Here is a 17,314-nt window from a genome sequence, read left to right on the forward strand (position 1 = left end):
TGGTTTCTTGGGACCTTTTCCATGTAAATAATACAAATCAAACCTTGAAGTTCAGTGCAGATATGATCTGACAAGTAAGCCAGGCTCTTGCTTTTACTTTGATCCAGCTCCAGAAATATTTTATCCAAGGTAAAGTTGGTTTTAAGTGTTTTCCATGTCAGTTTTTAATTTTGGATATTCATCACATAGGAAACTTGCTTATAATGCTTAAAACATCAGCCTGGCTGCACCGACTCGCCACGCCACGCAGCAAGATTTCCCTCTATTTCCTCCTAAGAGGGAAAACATAAAGAGCTCCTGAAGCAACAGGGGTTCAGTTTCTGCTCCCTCTCTTGTTTTAATGACACAGTGAACGTGGACAACCCAAGTGGAGTACTCCCATACATCAAGTCAAGCTGATTCCAGTATCTTCAGCACTGTCCCAGTGCTCACAGGTGGGCCGGTGAATAACACTTTTGAATGTAATAAGATAAATAGGCCTTTGTTTTCTGAGTGATGCTCCAAATTCCCCCCATGCTGCCATTCCCTCAGTACGTGTCTGGAAGTAACAGTGTCTTCTCTTGATAGAAAACCTCCACATTAGGTTTATTCTGGTATTTTTAGTATTTTACTTTTATAGTTATTTGTTAAAAATACTTCAAAAATCTATTTTTACTCCGTTCTAAAGCCAGGATGAAGATTCTGCAGCTCAGAAAACTATATATATATATATGTATACACATATATATATAAACCCTGAACCTCATTCAAGATTCCCACTGTTGTGTTCCTCAATACGGATTTAGGCACCTTGCTACAGGCATTCACACTGCCACAACTCAGCTCTTGTGAATAATGTAAAATCCTCTGGATTCTCTTACTTGCTCAAATTGGTATGTAGTATATTTAGAATTAACAGGGCCCCTTTTTCCCTTTTCACTCGAATATGTGGTGTAAGGTTAATGAAAATAAGATGGATCTTTTATTTTGGGTCTTAAATGTAATATTATTAAATGTGCCCACCAGAAATGTAGGATAAAATATTTGCTCTGCTTGAAGATTATGTGATATTTGTATTCTAAGCCTCACCACAGTGGGTTTCTTTAAATAGAAGCTATACTTTACTCCTAAATTGCTTAAGGCAAAGGAAGCAGAGATGATGTTTTTATGAATGTTTAAATGCAAATGGAACTGAGAGTGAATGCTATGCTAGCTAACATCAAAGGCTCACCAAAGTCTCTGCATTAATGAGGCTCTTTGTTTCCTGGATCACAGATTACAACAGGTTTCCAACTCATTGCCAAGGCTTTATCTCCATTTGGGAGGGCTGTAAATCTCAGACGATTTTTTTCACATGCAAAACAAGAGGATCATCTGAAAGAAGAGAGGGGGAAAAAAATCTTAAAGTAGCAAATATTTCATTCAAATGATTATTACTCAAAGTGGCTGCAGCTTATTTGATTTTTGTGATGTTTAAAAGAATGGAAATCTGCAGACGGAGTTTCCTATGGGGCAGCCCTCACTCATCTGGATGGGAGAGCCGAGCAGGAAAAAAGCAAAGAGCATCTTTTCCCTCTCCCTTCGCACAGCGTAAACCCGGCCCCCGAATCAGACCAAGAATTCTGTGTGATGCAAAATCAGCAATTAGGAGAAAGACGGATTTTGCTTCATTTAAATACATTCAGGACTTTTCAAAGTGGCTCCAACTCGTTCTCCTCCTCCCCAAAAAGTAATGAGATTATATCCCCAGTAATAATACCCTAATTAACAAGAAAAATAGGGACCAAGATTTTTAGCTTCCTATTCAAGGGCTGAATGTGACAATATGGAGTATATTGGGTCATAAAACCCAATTTACATGGCGTCATTACAGTCTGTGCAGCAGTCTCCAGGACCCAGGGCTATCTTATGCAATCTTAATTAAGGAAAATAAATATCGGAGTGTTGTTTTAAGCTACCGGAGACATGCACAGGACCTGTCGTGTGTGATCACAAGAGGTGAGGAGTTTCTTTTTCCATGGGAACTGCTTGAAAATCCCTCTGACGCCGACACAGAAGTGTCTCGTGTCCTCGGAGCGGGCTGCGAGGAGGGTAATTTGTGTTTCCTGACCCGCGGGGCCACTCAGGAAAACTCATCATTTTCGGCAGTCCAACGTCATGTCTGTGCTGGGAAGGGGCCAGGATGAGGGATGGTGGCATCACCCCGGGCCTGGTGTGAGCTGTGGCCACTCTCTGTGGACATAGGCATCCACATGTGCTGCGAGCACCCACGACCAGCAACATACCACCCTTGTATGCACACATGTGTGTGTACACATGCATGTCCTGATGTGTGCCTCTGTGCGCACACGTGTTGACCTGTGTGCACACTTACATGACCTGATGTGTCTCAATGTGTGCACACATGTATGTGTTGATGTATGTCTATGTGTGCACATGTGTATGTGCTGATGTGTGCCCACATGTGCACTCTTTAACATCCCAAAGTGTTCCAGTGTGATGTGTTGATATGTGCACCCATAAGTGTCCTGATGTATGCCTGTTTGTGCATGCGTGTTAATGTGTGTCTTTGCACCCATACATGTCCTGATGTGTCTGTGTACACGCATATATGTTGTTATGTGTCTGTGTGCATGCATATTATGAGTTGATGTGTCTCTGTGTGTGCATGCATATACATGGTGATGCATGCAAACATACATGTCCTGATGTGTCTCAGTGTGTGCACACACATGTGTTGATGTGTGTCTGTGTGTGCACACATACATGTGCTGACATGTATCTGCAGCTCCACGTACAGATCTCTGTCCTCTGTGTTTAGTTGTTTTAGTGCTGCCCATCTGGTTATAGATTCGTGGGCAAATGTGAGCATGCAGATGCGTTTGTGTGTGCAGATGTGCTGCTGTGTGCCGATGTGTGCAGGTGTGTGCTCATCAGAACCATGATGCATCCTGGGCTATGTTTGGCTCCCACTGGTGCGTGTAGCTAAGTGCTTGTGTGTGCTAGATGTGTAGCTGTGCTCGCTGATCTGTGTGCACAGATATGTGTGCACATGGACACACAGACACCTGTAGAGACTGTGTGGGGCTGCACCAATGCAGATGTGTGCTGATGCATATTACAGACCATGTGCACTCAGAGCTATACACGGCATGCACACATGCATGCAGTTGTGTGTGCGCAAATACATACACAGGTGCAGATGTGTGTGTGGGGTGTGCAGATGTGTGTGTGGGGTGTGCAGATGTGTGTGTGGGGTGTGCAGATGTGTGTGTGCACAGATGTGAAAGCAGGCACGTGCATCCACATGTGGCCACAGGTGTGTGTGCAGATGTGTTTGCGCAGATGTGTACACGCAGATGTGTGTACACAGATGTGTGTGCACACGTGTGTGCAGGCATGTGCATGTACACATGTGCGCACAGGCATGTGCCCATACCCGGGGGCTGCACAGAGCCCTCATTTCAGGCCACCATGGGGCCACCCCGCACTCCCAATCACACCCCCCCCCCTCGGATCAATGCCGGAGGGGGCTCACCCCGCTGGGGCGGGCTGTCGGTCCCTTTAAGACAAGCATTCCAGGACCGCGTGTGCATGTGTGTGTTCATGTGTGTGTGTGTCTCTGTGTGTGCCCGCCTCCGGCCCCTCCCCGCCGCTGCCAATCACCCGGCGGCCGCTTTGATGCCGGCAGCCCTCGCCCGCCGCGCCGCCGCGCTCGCACACAGCCACCGGCCGCTCCGTGCCTCCGGTGCCGCCGGCGCCCGCTGCTCACAGGGCAACTTTCCGGGGCTCGGAGGGGCCGGGGCGGCGGGGGGGGGGGGCGGTGGCGGCGGCGGCACGGAGAAGCGGGGGGCCGGTCCGGTCCAGCCCAGCCCGGCATCCCGCGACGCCCGCCCGCAGCCTGCCGAGCCCCCGCGGGCCGCCGGGGAAGGGAGGGAAAGGAAGGAGGGGGGGAAGCTTTAAGAAGGAAAAACAATCATAGTATTAAATTATTTTTTCAAAGAAAGGATTTGAAAGGGAATTTGGAAGGGGGAAATTAAAGGGAAAAAAGTTTAAAAGTTGGAAAGGAGGAAAAAACCAGAAACTTTATAAAGAAAAATTTGAAGAGAGCGATTTTTTTATTATTTTAAGATAAAAAAAGAGAGAGATTGAGGGAGCAGGAAAAAAAAACCCACCTCATAATTGCGAAGGGCTCGATCGGGCGCCGGAGAACAATACTCACCGGGAAAGTTGCTGCGCGGCCCGTGAGGGAGCGGCGTGAGGAAAATGCCGCAGCTGGGCAGCGGCGGCGGGGACGACCTGGGGGCCACGGACGAGATGCTGGCCTTCAAGGACGAGGGCGAGCAGGAGGAGAAGATCCCCGAGAACGCCTTCACGGAGCGCGACTTGGCCGACCTCAAGTCCTCGCTGGTGAACGAGTCCGAGGGGACCGGCAGCCCGGCCGCCGCCGCAGCCGCCGACCCTGAGGTAAACCGGGCGCCCCCCCACCCTCGCGCTCCCGCCCTTCCCGCCCCGCGCCCGTTTGCCCGCCGCCCCGCAATGCCCGTCTGTGTCTCTCCCTGTGCAGGCCGTCAGGAGGGTGCAGGATCCGCAGAGGGCTTACCAGGAAAAGCTGCCCGACCACATGGATGATGGTTAGTCGCAGCGATCCCCTTTCTCTGTGTGTGTGTGTGTGTCTGTGTCCCACATCCAAGTGCTTGCCATCCCCACGGTGGGTGAGCTCCTCCGGTCCCCGACCTCACCACCCCGGGGTGAGAGATGCCGGCCTGGCCGCCATGGCCCTCATGGGAACGCTGCTCCTGTCAGCACTGAGGCTTCCCAGTGCACCCCCGTGGGACCCTAGCACCCCTCCAAACACCCTTTCCAAAGGATACAGATCAAAAAGACTCCCCAGAACCGCACTGTAACCTTTATGGTGGGCCCCGACATGCAGAGGAGTCACCTGTCGTAAAGTGAGTTTTGATGGAGAACTTTAACTTTAACAGGTATGAAGCATCAGGACCCAGGGATGTATAAAGGATCTGCGTACTCTGGCTACCCCTTCCTCATGCTCTCAGATCCGTATCTGCCAAATGGATCCATGTCACCGCTGGTGAGTTTATCCTCTCTGTATGGAGAAGTTTCGTGTCTTCTCTCGCACTGCTGAAGTGTGTTGCAGGTATCGTGCGGGCTTTTTTTGCCTGACACATTGCAGCCTGGTTCCTAAAATGCCTGAGCACTGCTCTGTCTAAATGGGAGAAAGAATGGGAAGGGGGAGAGGTGCTTGGCAGCAAGTGCCTGTCTCGCTCCGAATTTGCTGGAGGAGCTTCTTTTCCAGTCTCCCCATCCTCTAGGTTTGCCTTTACTTTACAGCAGTCAAATCAAAAAATGATGTAAGAGTGCCCCTTCCTTTTTCTGGGTCACTGGCTTTGGAGGCGAGCAGCTTCTGGTGTTTGTGTTCAGGGATATGTCCCACAGCTCGACTTCAGTTTGGTGTATCTGCTTGTGACATGGCCAGGGTTTGGCCTGCTTTAGGTAGGGTGCTGTTGTGGATGATGGTCCAGAGAGTGGATCTTGTGCTTCTAAAATGGCAATAGAGGTATTTAGGAAAAGGCTTCATGCTGCTGGAGGACTGTTCCCATCTTCTTTCTATGAAGGTTTTTCCCTCTTGGGTCAAATCAGCTTTAGTAACTCTGTATTCTCGTGCTTACAAGTTTTGCTGTCTGAATAATTGAACTAAAGGCTTTTCTACAAAAGCTGTCTTTTCCCATCGCCATCTCTATCAGAACTCCAGAAAATCATGTCACGACATTGCAGCAGTCGCTTGGTGCTCATGTTGCTCCTGGGGAGCCGGCATTGCTGCGTTCATTTCAGACATGATTCTGTTTGCAATCAATAAATGAGAACAGAACATTGTTTGGTTTATTTCGGGTTTAGTTTTTCACTTTTAAAGGGATAAGGTTGAAAAGAATACATAATATTGTGCTTAACTTCAGTCATTTGTTGGCTGGAGGGGTAGGATGTTAAACTGGTGCTGTGAAAAAGTGATGGATTGTGGCGTGTGAAACTCAAGTTAAAGTGAGATGAAATATTGTTTGTGGGAATCGCTGCTGTGCCCTGCAGGCCGACATTGCTGGCCTGGGTCACAGGAGATGGGTGCCTCCATGAGCCTGCCTCAACCCCAGCACAGCCTTTCTTGGGGGTACAGATTGCCATGCCTGCGGACTGCTGGAACTTTGCTGAAGTTAGTTTTGAGGATCTGTCGCTAAATTTTGGAGTCTTCCTTGGGTTTGCAGCCAGGAAAGATGTGTTCGCAAGACAGGGCCAGTGTATGTTGTTGTAATCCAAATAAGCATTTCTCCTGTTGCTTCCCACCTTTGTGTCCCTTCATCCCGGTACCAGATATCCCTCTCACCCTCCTAAAATATTAAGCTGCTCTCTTCCTTGTAAATGTCTGATCTATTAAATCTGTCTTATTTGAACATGTTTAGTTTGCTCCCTAGTATAGAATCTGGGTAAGTTCAGAGTTACATTAGCACAGCAACTCTTTTTTGTAATGGAATATTTCTTTTAATCTTCAACCCTTACTAGATGGGCCACGAAGTGCAATAGTCTATTTATTAGCAATTAGGGTTAAAAGCAGATTGTGGCTTGTGAATCGCTTTTCCCCTTGATAATGTAATAAAAACCCAAGTGGTTCCTGTCAGAGCAGGAGTAAATAGACAGCGCAGAACTCAAAGGGGGTCAATGAAGTAGAAGAGAGGGAATGATTCTATCCCCTTGGGAACCACGGAAATCATCCCCTGCCCCAGCTGGTTTCACTGAGGCCCATTCTGATCCTGTGGTGGTTTGTTGCGTGCCTTAAGAAACTGATTTAACAGACTTTTAACTCACAACCTAACAGACATGGGAAGATTCTTCCTCAGATAAAGGCTGGTCTTGTGGTTTTTGACTTGGTATTATAGCTATTCCAGTATTGGAATAGCTGGGCAATTTTGTCTTGTATTTATATTGACTATGCAAAGGTTATCGTAGTAAATTGTGTATTGCTTTCATATAGATTTATTGCTGCTGTGTATATTGTGTGAACTGTGGGCTATAATCTGATGGCTGTTTCCAGTAATTGAGGAGGTCAGATCTGTGACCGAAGATTGCAGATACTTCACCATCTATAGAAGCGTGTTTAATTAACACTTCAGCAAAAGTAGAGTCGGAGAGGAGGGTTGTGTGAGTGAATGGCATTATGTACCACACTCGTGGGTGCGCTCAATAGCAGAGATTGTATTTTGGTTAATGATGCTTCCTGGAAACGGGTGTTTGCAGCCGGGATGAAGTTCAGAGCCTTCCAAAGCTAAAAATTAAATGAATTAACCCAGGAGTACTTTGGCAAACTGTCAGGGCTTTACATTTACCTGATTGAAAAACAGAATATACGACTGTAGATGAAGGGCAGCCGGCGCCGAGGCTGTGGGCTGAACCCTACTCTGCGACTCACTGTAAAACCACAGTTCTGCTCTGGGGGCTCTCTCCAGACCGCAGCTGGATGCTGTGAGTGGTGCTGGAGCCAGCCCGGGTGGGTGTTGGTGCCAGTGGTACCAGTGTGCTGCTTTCCTCTTTTTCTTTCTCATTTTCTCAGCAGCATCACTTTTGTTTCCCTGAGGTGGTTATGGCCTGCTAACTGTTCCTCTGTTCACCCCAGCATCCTGCTGGGCTCTCCGCATCTCCCCAGCCAAAATTGCCTCTTTTTACCAAAACACACTCACTTACGTTATTTACGTGCTGTGAGACACCCCCCTGCAGACCTGTGTCCAGCTCTGGGGCCTCCAATACAAGAGGGATGTGGAGCTGTTGGAGCAAGTCCAGAGGAGGCCATGGAGATGCTGTGAGGGCTGCAGCAGCTCTGCTCTGGAGCCAGGCTGAGAGAGCTGGGCTGGTTCAGCCTGGAGAAGAGAAGGCTCCTTAAGGGGAGACCTTAGAGCAGCTCCAGTGCCTAAAGGGGCTGCAGGAAACCTGGAGAGGGGCTTTGGACAAGGGCCTGTAGGGCCAGGCCAAGGGGAATGGTTTTAACCTGCCAGAACAGGGGAGATTGAGATAAGCTTTTAGGCAGAAGCTCTTCCCTGTGAGGTTGCTGAGGTGCTGGCACAGGGTGCCCAGAGAAGCTGTGGCTGCCCCATCCCTGGCAGTGTTCAAGGCCAGGTTGGACACAGGGGCTTGGAGCAAGCTGCTCTAGTGGAAGGGGTCCCTGCCTGTGGCAGGGGTTGGAACTGGATGAGTTTTAAGGTCCCAGCCTGTGATTGTATGATCTCGCTCTGAAATGATGCACTGGACATGTCTGGGTACCTAACAGCAGCAGCAAGGCCAAGCCCAGTTGATGTCTTCAGCGAGCAGCAGGATGTGGCAGGAGCCACCCTGCAGTGGGCAGATCCTGCGCATTGGGCTCAGTGGCCACCTTTGCTCCAGGTGGCAAGCACGAATTTAGGGTAGTTCAGCTGTAATGATGCTGTTTGGGCATGCACAAGTAGCCCGGCCTGGCAGTGAAGCTATCAAAGAGGGAAGGGAGGGCTGGGGGTGAAGAAGGAGCCTGTGCATGCATCTGAAAGCTCAGAACTTTGCAAGGCACCAGGAGAACCGTTTCTCACCCGTCACTCCGGTCTCGCATATGTGGTTGGTTGTAGCTCTGCTTTGGCTCTCCTGGCTTGCAAAGTCCAGCTTTTCCTTGAGTGGAATATAATAATTTACCAGTTAAAAATCTGCAAGAAACTTCCAAAGAATACTGACAAGCTGAGGAACTGTTTTTCTAACTGAAATAAAAAATCATAAAACTATATCCTTTTTTTAAATAGTACAAATGACTTTAAATCAAATTAAAGTACATCCTTAGTAAGAACATCAGCCTTTTAGGTGGTTACAAACATTAGAGGTCAGACATGGTCAAACATGTTAACACTTTGATCAGATTAAAATATTTTTCTTGCTGCAGTTATATAATTGAGTTTAGACCCGAGGGGGTTTTCTGAACATTGTTATATCTTGTACCATGTGGTAGTTATATGGTAGAAGGAGCACTTATAAGTTCCTTTAAGTTCCTTTTGTAAATAGGTTTATAAAAGAGGGGAATGAGCCATGCTGCCCTGTATGTAGGGCACAAGCTCTCCCCGCTCCAGTCGATGGCAGAGCTCCCAGGGGAGCTCTTCACACCTTCTGTGCACCTCTGTTGTGTGAGGTGTATGCAGGCAGAATTCAAAGGTTCTATATATAAAGCTGAGGCACTGGACTTCCTGTCTGTGTGAGAAAAGAGATCCAAGAGCCTCAGTTTCTTTGGAAAACAGACACTACCTCATTTTCTTAATTATGAAGCTGTCTAACAAGAGCTGATGCAGGAGCAGAAGGGTGGTGGTACCTTCCCAAGCTCTGCACATCTCAAGTCCCCAAATGCGGCTGCAGGTTCCAGTGTTCAGAGCCTGGTCCCTGTGGTCCAGCGAGCATCTTGAGCTTGGTTCCTGCTCAGAGGGTTTGAAATGTCCCCTTGGGCAGGGCAAGATGAAAGTGCAGTTACTGCTGGCCTGGGGCCACAGGTCCCACATGTCTAAAGTGAGGTCAAAAAGCATGGAGCTGAAATCCTCCTGCTGCCCTTCACTGACAGAAGCAGCTGAGCTCTGGGACGTGGTGCTGCTCCATCCCTTTGCAGGAGGAGGCTGTTGCCGCCGCAGCAGTTGGTGGAAGGAAATCTGCAGCTCAGCTGCTTCTGTGCGAAGGTCTTTCTTTATGTCCCAGCTTGCACTGTCAGGGCAATGGTTTAGTGGTGCTTTTTCTTGTGTTGAGTTCGGATCCTGTTGAATCCAGTGGGAAAACTCCCTGGAGCCGCCATGTGATAGGGATTTGTTGCTGTGCGTGAGAGGGCTGCTGCATCCCTCTCCAGATGTGGTGCATGGAGGGAGGGCAGCTGCAAGCCACCGGTAGCTCTGCACATTCCCAGCAGCGCCTGCAGCATCCCAGCCAGGTTCCCTGGCGTGGGGCTTGTGCTGTGGGACCTCACTGGGACAGTGCTCTCTCCCTGTAGATTGTTATGTTCCCAGCAGAAAGCGTTTGGAGTGCAGTGCCTGCTCATGGATGTCCTGGCAGATACACAGATGAGTAACTTGTTCCCTCCCGACCAGAGTGAATCCACTGATTCCAGCTCTTCTACCTAACTTGAAATAGGGTAATGGTGAAAATAACTTTTTTCTATTAAAGCATGGTGGTGGATAGGTGGATGTACCAAGGCACAGGGCTTCCAAGGTCATTTATTGCATGTCTGATTCAGCCTTGGTTCCCCCCCAAGGAAAATTCTTGTGTTAATTTCTGAGTTCATATCACACCCTCAATTTTGAAGCAGAACTTCCCTTTGAAATAAATTAGAGAGTTCTGCTTAAGAAGCAGTGACATGATACAGCACTGCCTGTGTGTGGTCTAATATAACCTTATTTTTAAAATGGTTGGGAAGGCAAAAAAGAGAAGGAGAAATGTCACAGGGAAGCAAAAACCCAAGTTTTATGTAAATCCGTGCATGTGAATGAGTGTGCATGTGATTCAGACAGTTCAACAGTATCTGCTCTCCCACTGGGATTCCTTCACAGTCTACCCTGGAACTGGCTTCCCTGGCATGGGATGCTTTGTCAGTGGGGAGTTGCTATGAGATGTGTATGGTAAAGGCGCCGTTCCTGCAAGCTTCCAGCTGTTGCTGTTTGTGAAGTGCTATTAGCTCAACTGGTTGAGAATTTGGAGAGAAAAGCAAAACCCTCACATCAACCCAAGCTCCCAAAGCTCCTCCATGTTAATGATTAATACATTTGAATTTGTAACTGTGAAGTACAAAGTGATTTGGGGTTGAGCAGCACATGGCATGTGCTTTAACCAGGAGAAGGGAGTGCGGGCGTTTGCTGTTCCAATGTACCCGTTCAAGCAACCACGCATGTTCCTGTGACTAAACAGCCATTGTAGACTCTGTGGAGATGACTCTCTTGAGTGCTCTCACAGATCATCTGTGAAAGGCCAGATCCTAATCACAGGCTGTATCCCTCTCTATCTTTAGCATGATCTGCAAGTGAAGCAGGTTTTCAGGATATGGGTGGTGTGAACTGCACGCCTGACATTGCATTCTGGTCCAGACTATGTGTGTCTGCATGTATAAGGCATGATGGTTATTGGTAGAGCACAGTGAAGTACTGAGAAACTTCAGCAGTTTGGAGGAAACATCTACAGATTGCTATTAATGTCACATCCACAGTTCGTAGGATCACTGAGTGATTTCATACAAGTTGGCCTTTGAGCCCCTCACTAGTTCACCATAGGGAAGGTGAAGTAAAGACCTCGTGTATGCTCACAGGAGGCTGTGCTAGACAGGGCAGGTTTGCACATGCTACCATTAAGTTACTAAAATCTCCTCCACCATGTGTGAGTTAAATCCTTAAGGATTGTCTCCTCTCATCTGTTGCATTGATTTGAAGAGGGACTAGATGCCAGGCATCCTCTTGCAGAGGTCATTGCCGCTGCGGGAACTTCTCTCCATCCCACCTCTCCGAGGCTTTGGGCTGTCCATACCATCACATAACACCTCTCCTTCCATTTGCTGTGCACTTTCTTGGTTTCCCATGCCTTTGCTGCTCTAGCTCGCTGCTCTGGGTGCCAGGAGATGGCTTACATCAGCATCTCTCCCAGCCTGATGTATATGTGCTCTTACCTCATCATTTACCAGTGGTGGGTGGAGGGCACAGAAATAGGAGAGGATGTACAAGTTGCTTCCTGAGCTCTTTGCAGAGACATTGCAGCAGGGAAAACTCCTAAGCCTGACCAAATCCCGGGTAGTACCAAGCTGGGACCTGTGAGTCCCCCTTCCCCACAGAGTCTTTCATGTGCTATTCTTCCAAATCCCTCCATAACATGATAACTTGATTATTAGTCTGTGTGTCTGGAGGATGAAACAAAGGTTTGGTAGGAGGATGGGTGACTCAGAGGATTGGTAACAGGATACAGAGCTGTTCGTTTCCGAGTTTCCAGTTTTAATCCAGCTGAATCAGTAAAGCCCGAACGGCTGCTCTGTCTGCTGGCTTGTCCAGTGGTCTGTCCAGGCGGGCACAGCTCCCTCCAGCCCTCAGACAGGGTGAGTGTTCCATGGTGTGGGTGAGGATTTGTTCTGGGAACCTGCAAAGTCTGTGCCAAACCCTCTGTGAGTATCAGGTCTTCATTCTCACCTCAGGATAGCCCATTCAGCACATGCTGCTGGCTCACAAACCCACCTACTTCATATCTTTAAGGAAGTGATTGCAACATCATGTGCTTCTGACTCTTGATTACAGCAGGATCCTTTTCTTGGTCATCTCCCAGTGATCTTGGACAAAGAGCTCTCACCTTCACCTCCTTATGGAGCAAGTTATCCCTGCTCTGTCCCGTGGGATCTCTCTGATTTTTTGCCTTTAGGTCTTTATAATTTATGACCATTCCCAAAGTTACGAAGGACTGTTTCACCACCAGTGCCTCTGTGAAGTGGTTTCATGGAGAAAGTGAGACTGTTGGACAATACTGAGCATGAGGAGGGTTGGCAAAAGATGGCAGAGTTAATGGTACCCACCCAGAGGATCCTGCTGGCTGGAGGTGCTGGGCAAGAGGTCACTAAAGTGGCTTTAAACCACTGCTCCTCTCCCGGCCACCACTTCTGTGCTAAAGACAGCTCAGCTGCAAGGAAAAGAATCTGGTTCATTGTGTTTCATGGGGTCCCAAAATTAGTATTTTGTTAAAGAAAACAATAAACTCAACAATGCTGTGGTAAGTTTTTGAAACCAAAGTAAAGCTGGATCCTAGAATCTGGAGCACTTTTCCCCTCCGGTTATAACAACTTTACATTTGATTAAATGATAGGCAAAAAAATGTCTCAACAGTGTCTCCTTTGTTCCATTGAGAATCTGGAACTATAATATACAAAGTACACGTCTGCCTTGAAGAGCTACGCAGTAATCATGGACTGACCAAAAAAGCTCCTTTTTTTAAGTGATTCAGCTTGTCTGCTCTATATTGAATTTGCGTTCTGCTGTGGTTTGCTCCAAGGAACAGCAGACATGAGCGTAAACAAAGGTTCTCCTCTGATGGGACTTAACACAAAAGTAAAATGTGAAAGCCCAAGATCACGAAAATCTGCTTGACTCAGCATGAGGGGATTGCAGTGATAAACACGCTGTGGAAGGAGGGCTGGGAGGATGCTATTCCCAGCAAAATGTTCAGGAAGGCTCGGGAATGTGGAATTTTTATTCCGACACTGAGGAGATGGCACTGCGGAGACTGCTTTCATGTTTAGGAAATAAACCATCCGAAGATCTACCACATGAAAAAGCGTTGTTCTTAGCGTGGAGAGGCTGATGAGTTGGGTCTCGTTACATGCTGCTGCCTGGAGGTACTGGTGTGGAAGCAGAGATAGCAAGGAGGAGTCACCATCATCCACAGACCTTGCTTTGTGTGACTCTGCCCTAAAAAAGAAAGGGCAGCTAATGTGGGAGGCAGCACACAACCCCTGACACCAGCATAGCCGAGGTCGAGGTTTGGCCTTTGAGCTTTAGCTTCCTGCTATAACTTGGAGTGGGGCATTGCCAGCTTTGAAATCCAACTGTCCAAAGGAATATGTGGAGTCAGAAATCCAGGTGAGGTTTTGGGGGATCGCATCTGTCTGTGCTGAGCATTCCTTTGGGATAGCAAGTGCTGTCACAATTCAGATATGCACATGAACCCCAAATCCGAAGCAGAATAATAGAAGATAAAAAGTAAAGGAACAAACCCACCCAAACCTTTTTGTTTGACTTTCCCTGATATAAAGTGATCTCTCCAGGACTCTGCACCATATGAAACACATTATAAATGCTCTTGTAAAATCCACATCATTATACCACATGAAAGGCCGGGTCCTAAAAATAGCCACCCGGAGAGGATGCAGGCTAGCAGCAATTTCGGTGATCATGAAATAGTTGTGTTGACATCCCTCTGCATGCACACCCACAGAAAGCTTTGACTTTCGAGTATTCTTAGCAGCATTCGTGCTTTATGGAATTTTCCACGTTCTAGTCCCAGGAATAGTCCCTTGGTCAGGGGTGTTCCCTTGGGATCTTATCCCCATGTTTCTAACTCAAATTTTACTGAGAAAATGGGTAAATCATTTTTATTTTGTTTAATTTTACATGGAACTCTTTCTTTGCTGTCAGTTTGACAGGATCAGTTGTATTTCCCTGTCTCCTATCAATGGAAATACTTTCTTTTCCTTCAATAGACACACACATCCCTGTATTTTGGAGTGATAACTGTCAAAATGTAAACTAGAGCTTTAGTAGCACGAGGAGCTGCGACATCTACCCAGCCTTTGAGCTGCTGTAGTATTCAAAAGAAAGTAAATGAAATCTGCAGTAATTATGCAGCAATGTATCCCCAACAAAAAAAGTTCTTCCTCATCCCAGCGATCAGAACTTGGCTTTTGTTTGGCGATATGAAAGGATGCAGCCTCCTGGCTTTGGGCTTTGGCTGGGATAAGCCGCTGTAGCTCTGGGATAGGCAACAGAGTCCTGCCAACTGATATCGCTCGAGATCTTTTTGAAGAGCTCATCAGGTTTGATTTTCTTGCTGTTGGTTCGGGTTTAGCTGGTTACTTGTTTGAAATCATCACTATAGGGATAGTTTTCTGTAAAGAATGTTTGAATCTTCAGTGCTGATCTCGTTTGCATGTTTCTTTTGTAAGTAGAGATGGGGATGCTGGAGTTGTACAGCCTCAAACACAAGGATGGCTGAAGGTTTAAGCCTGGCCAGGGTTTTAAGTGTGTGGTCCCTCAAAAGCCAGTTGGAAACAGTCTATTTCCTCAAAATAAGTTTGCTTTTGGAATTGAAGCAAAATCTGTGGTGGTAGCGAATGCAGTAATCGGGTGCTGAAGAAATGACATTGCTGCTTAAATAGCTGGCATGAACATCCTGAAGTCTGAAGTTTCATTCAAATCAGATGGAGCTGTGGTTGTAATGGGGCAGGACACAAGCTCTTCAAGCAGTGCAACTCAGAGTGATTTACTGCGAGGCTTAGAGTTGTTCTCGGCATTGTTTTAACTTAGGGGCAGCTTTTGTCCCTCGTCCGGGTCTGTCCCTTTTCCAGTGGAAACAGGCTTCAAGTTTTTAGATGGATCAGTTGAATTCTTGCAGGATGTTAGTGACTCTGAAGGATCAAATGCTGTAAAGTGACATGAGAGCAATGTGTTTGCTGTTGCTAGTATAGCACTCTAAAAACAGCTGGACCAGGGGACATGGGAACACTTTGACAGGGCAGTGATTTTATCTAAACCTCATAGAGTAAGTGCATTCATTTCTACACACAGTCAGCAGTGATGTAACGATAGATTTCCAACCAAGTGCTTAGACATTTTGGCTCATGTTAGCATTCATGCTCTGTACAATATAACAGATACTGGTGTTTAGAAATAGCTAAAAAGCTTTTAATGTTTCTGGCTTGTAGTTAACATCGTGCCTAAGCCCTTTTGTGTTTTTCACTGTTAATTTGATAGCTAAAACCAGGGATATATCTGGAAATGTGAGGTTTTTACTATTCTGGTGAACTCTGTTTTTCCTACTGGGAGCAGAATTCAGGTACAAACACCAAATGTGTGCTGGCTGGGACTTCTGACAGCACTTGAGCTGGGTTGTTGTAGGAAAAACCTCATTTCTACGCTTGAGGACAGAAAATTACCTCATCTATCAATGCCAGTTGCTTGGTTATTGGCATTTACTGGAAATAGCATATAACTGCATGCATAGATTTAAACTTGGCCAAAGAAAATGTTTTAAAATTACAGTATTTCTACTGATCTAGTACATGAATCTGCATATAAATGCCTGAAAGATCAGCTGCTGTATCCAAAAGCATCACTCTTCATCCAAATTCTCTTCTAAAAGCAGTGCCATGCCTGGCTCCGGGCAGGAGCGTTGGTGTTTGCTGTGGGTGGGAGCTGCCTCTCTCCTGTCTGCTCCCCAGGGAGCTGGTTTGATATGGAGCCGAGCGATTCCAGGTGCCCTGTCAGATACATGTCAATAGTCAAATACACAAACATGAGTAGCACCACTTGTTTATGTGTTAACCCAGGATGCTCGCAAAATCAGGTAAGAAGTGAGGCATGGTACCAAGTTTTACAGCAGAGGAACCGGCTAGTCTTGTAACTGCTGTGCAGGGCTGCAGCAGAGGGAGCGTGGTTTGATCCCAGCTCCTGCTCCCAATCCAGCAGGAGCTTGTTTTGCCGTGACTCAGTTTCCCTTAGGAGCGTTTTGGAGCTTTATCATTTCATGTGTAAGCGCTGTTTGGAGGGCACTGCAGGGAAACCTGGTCTGGTGGAAGGTGTCCAGGCCCATGGCAGGGGATTGGAACTGGATGAGCTTTAAGGTCCCTTCCAACCCAAACCAGTCTGGGATTCTGTGAAAGCTACGTTGGTACTGGATAAAAGCCACATCAAATCCAACCCAGGCTGCTGTGAGAAGGGATGTTCCAGAAGTGATCAGAGAAGGACTAGCCAAAAAAAGTAAGCTGTGCTGCCTGTAGACCATTTACTTCAAGATATTAAACAAATTGCAGTTTCATCATGTTTTAGCAGGTTGCAGGTGGTCCCAAGACCACAGCTCCTTCAAGGCAATTGGCATCTTTTCTCCCTTTAAAAGCAAATTGCCTTCTCCGCCTGAATGGTAGTTTCATAGAGTGGCATTAGCTGGGTGGGAGTGAGCCTTGGATGATCCAACGTGTCTTAAATACACATGCCGCACAAATCAGTGCTATTAATCCGAGGACAAAATGTCATTTCTTATTTACCCACTTGTAACATGCTGATGAGAACAACCTCCAGGACTGCACAGCAGAGGTTTTGGACACATGTACCAAACCCCTGGATGCATAATTCAAATTCCTTGTCATGAAGAATGAGTCTATTTATCTTGGAACCTTTTTTACTTAAACAGTAATCTCTAGGAAATCATTTGTTAACAGTAGTTAGCTGCCAGTTTGTCAGTTAATGGCTTGAGGCAAAGTCTGAAGCAAACGAAATCTTTTCCAGGGAGATGCTGCTGTCGCATGTGGTGCGGAAAGGTTTATACCAGAAAGCATTAGAGGAGGTGGTCAGATGAGTTCAGTCCAACTTTCAGAAGCATGAGGAAACTCGGCACAATGGGGTAGGGAAGGCTGTTTTGCGAGTGCATCCATTTGTGAGATATTAAAGCCATCAATTGTGCCCGTGTCAACTTCTAAGCCTGAAGTTTTCCTTCCTGGAGGCTCCAGGTGTGAGTGTGCGGAGGCCAAGACCACATGTGTTCATGGTGGCTGGGG

At 47.1% G+C, this 17,314-nt stretch overlaps 1 protein-coding gene across 1 annotated transcript in view; it reads left to right on the forward strand.

The window, feature by feature from the left end:
* Positions 1 to 4,094: 4,094 nt before the first annotated feature.
* Positions 4,095 to 17,314, forward strand: part of TCF7 (transcription factor 7) — a 61,401-nt gene continuing 48,181 nt past the window's right edge. Inside the window, exons 1-3 of the mRNA XM_080626885.1 lie at positions 4,095 to 4,446; positions 4,547 to 4,613; positions 4,965 to 5,071. Of these exons, the coding sequence (XP_080483011.1) occupies positions 4,246 to 4,446; positions 4,547 to 4,613; positions 4,965 to 5,071 (375 nt within the window). The 5' untranslated portion in view covers positions 4,095 to 4,245. The remainder of the gene's footprint in view (positions 4,447 to 4,546; positions 4,614 to 4,964; positions 5,072 to 17,314) is intronic.

The sequence above is a fragment of the Psittacula echo genome, assembly GCF_963264785.1.
Source record: "Psittacula echo genome assembly, chromosome: 11".
Taxonomy (NCBI): domain Eukaryota; kingdom Metazoa; phylum Chordata; class Aves; order Psittaciformes; family Psittacidae; genus Psittacula; species Psittacula echo.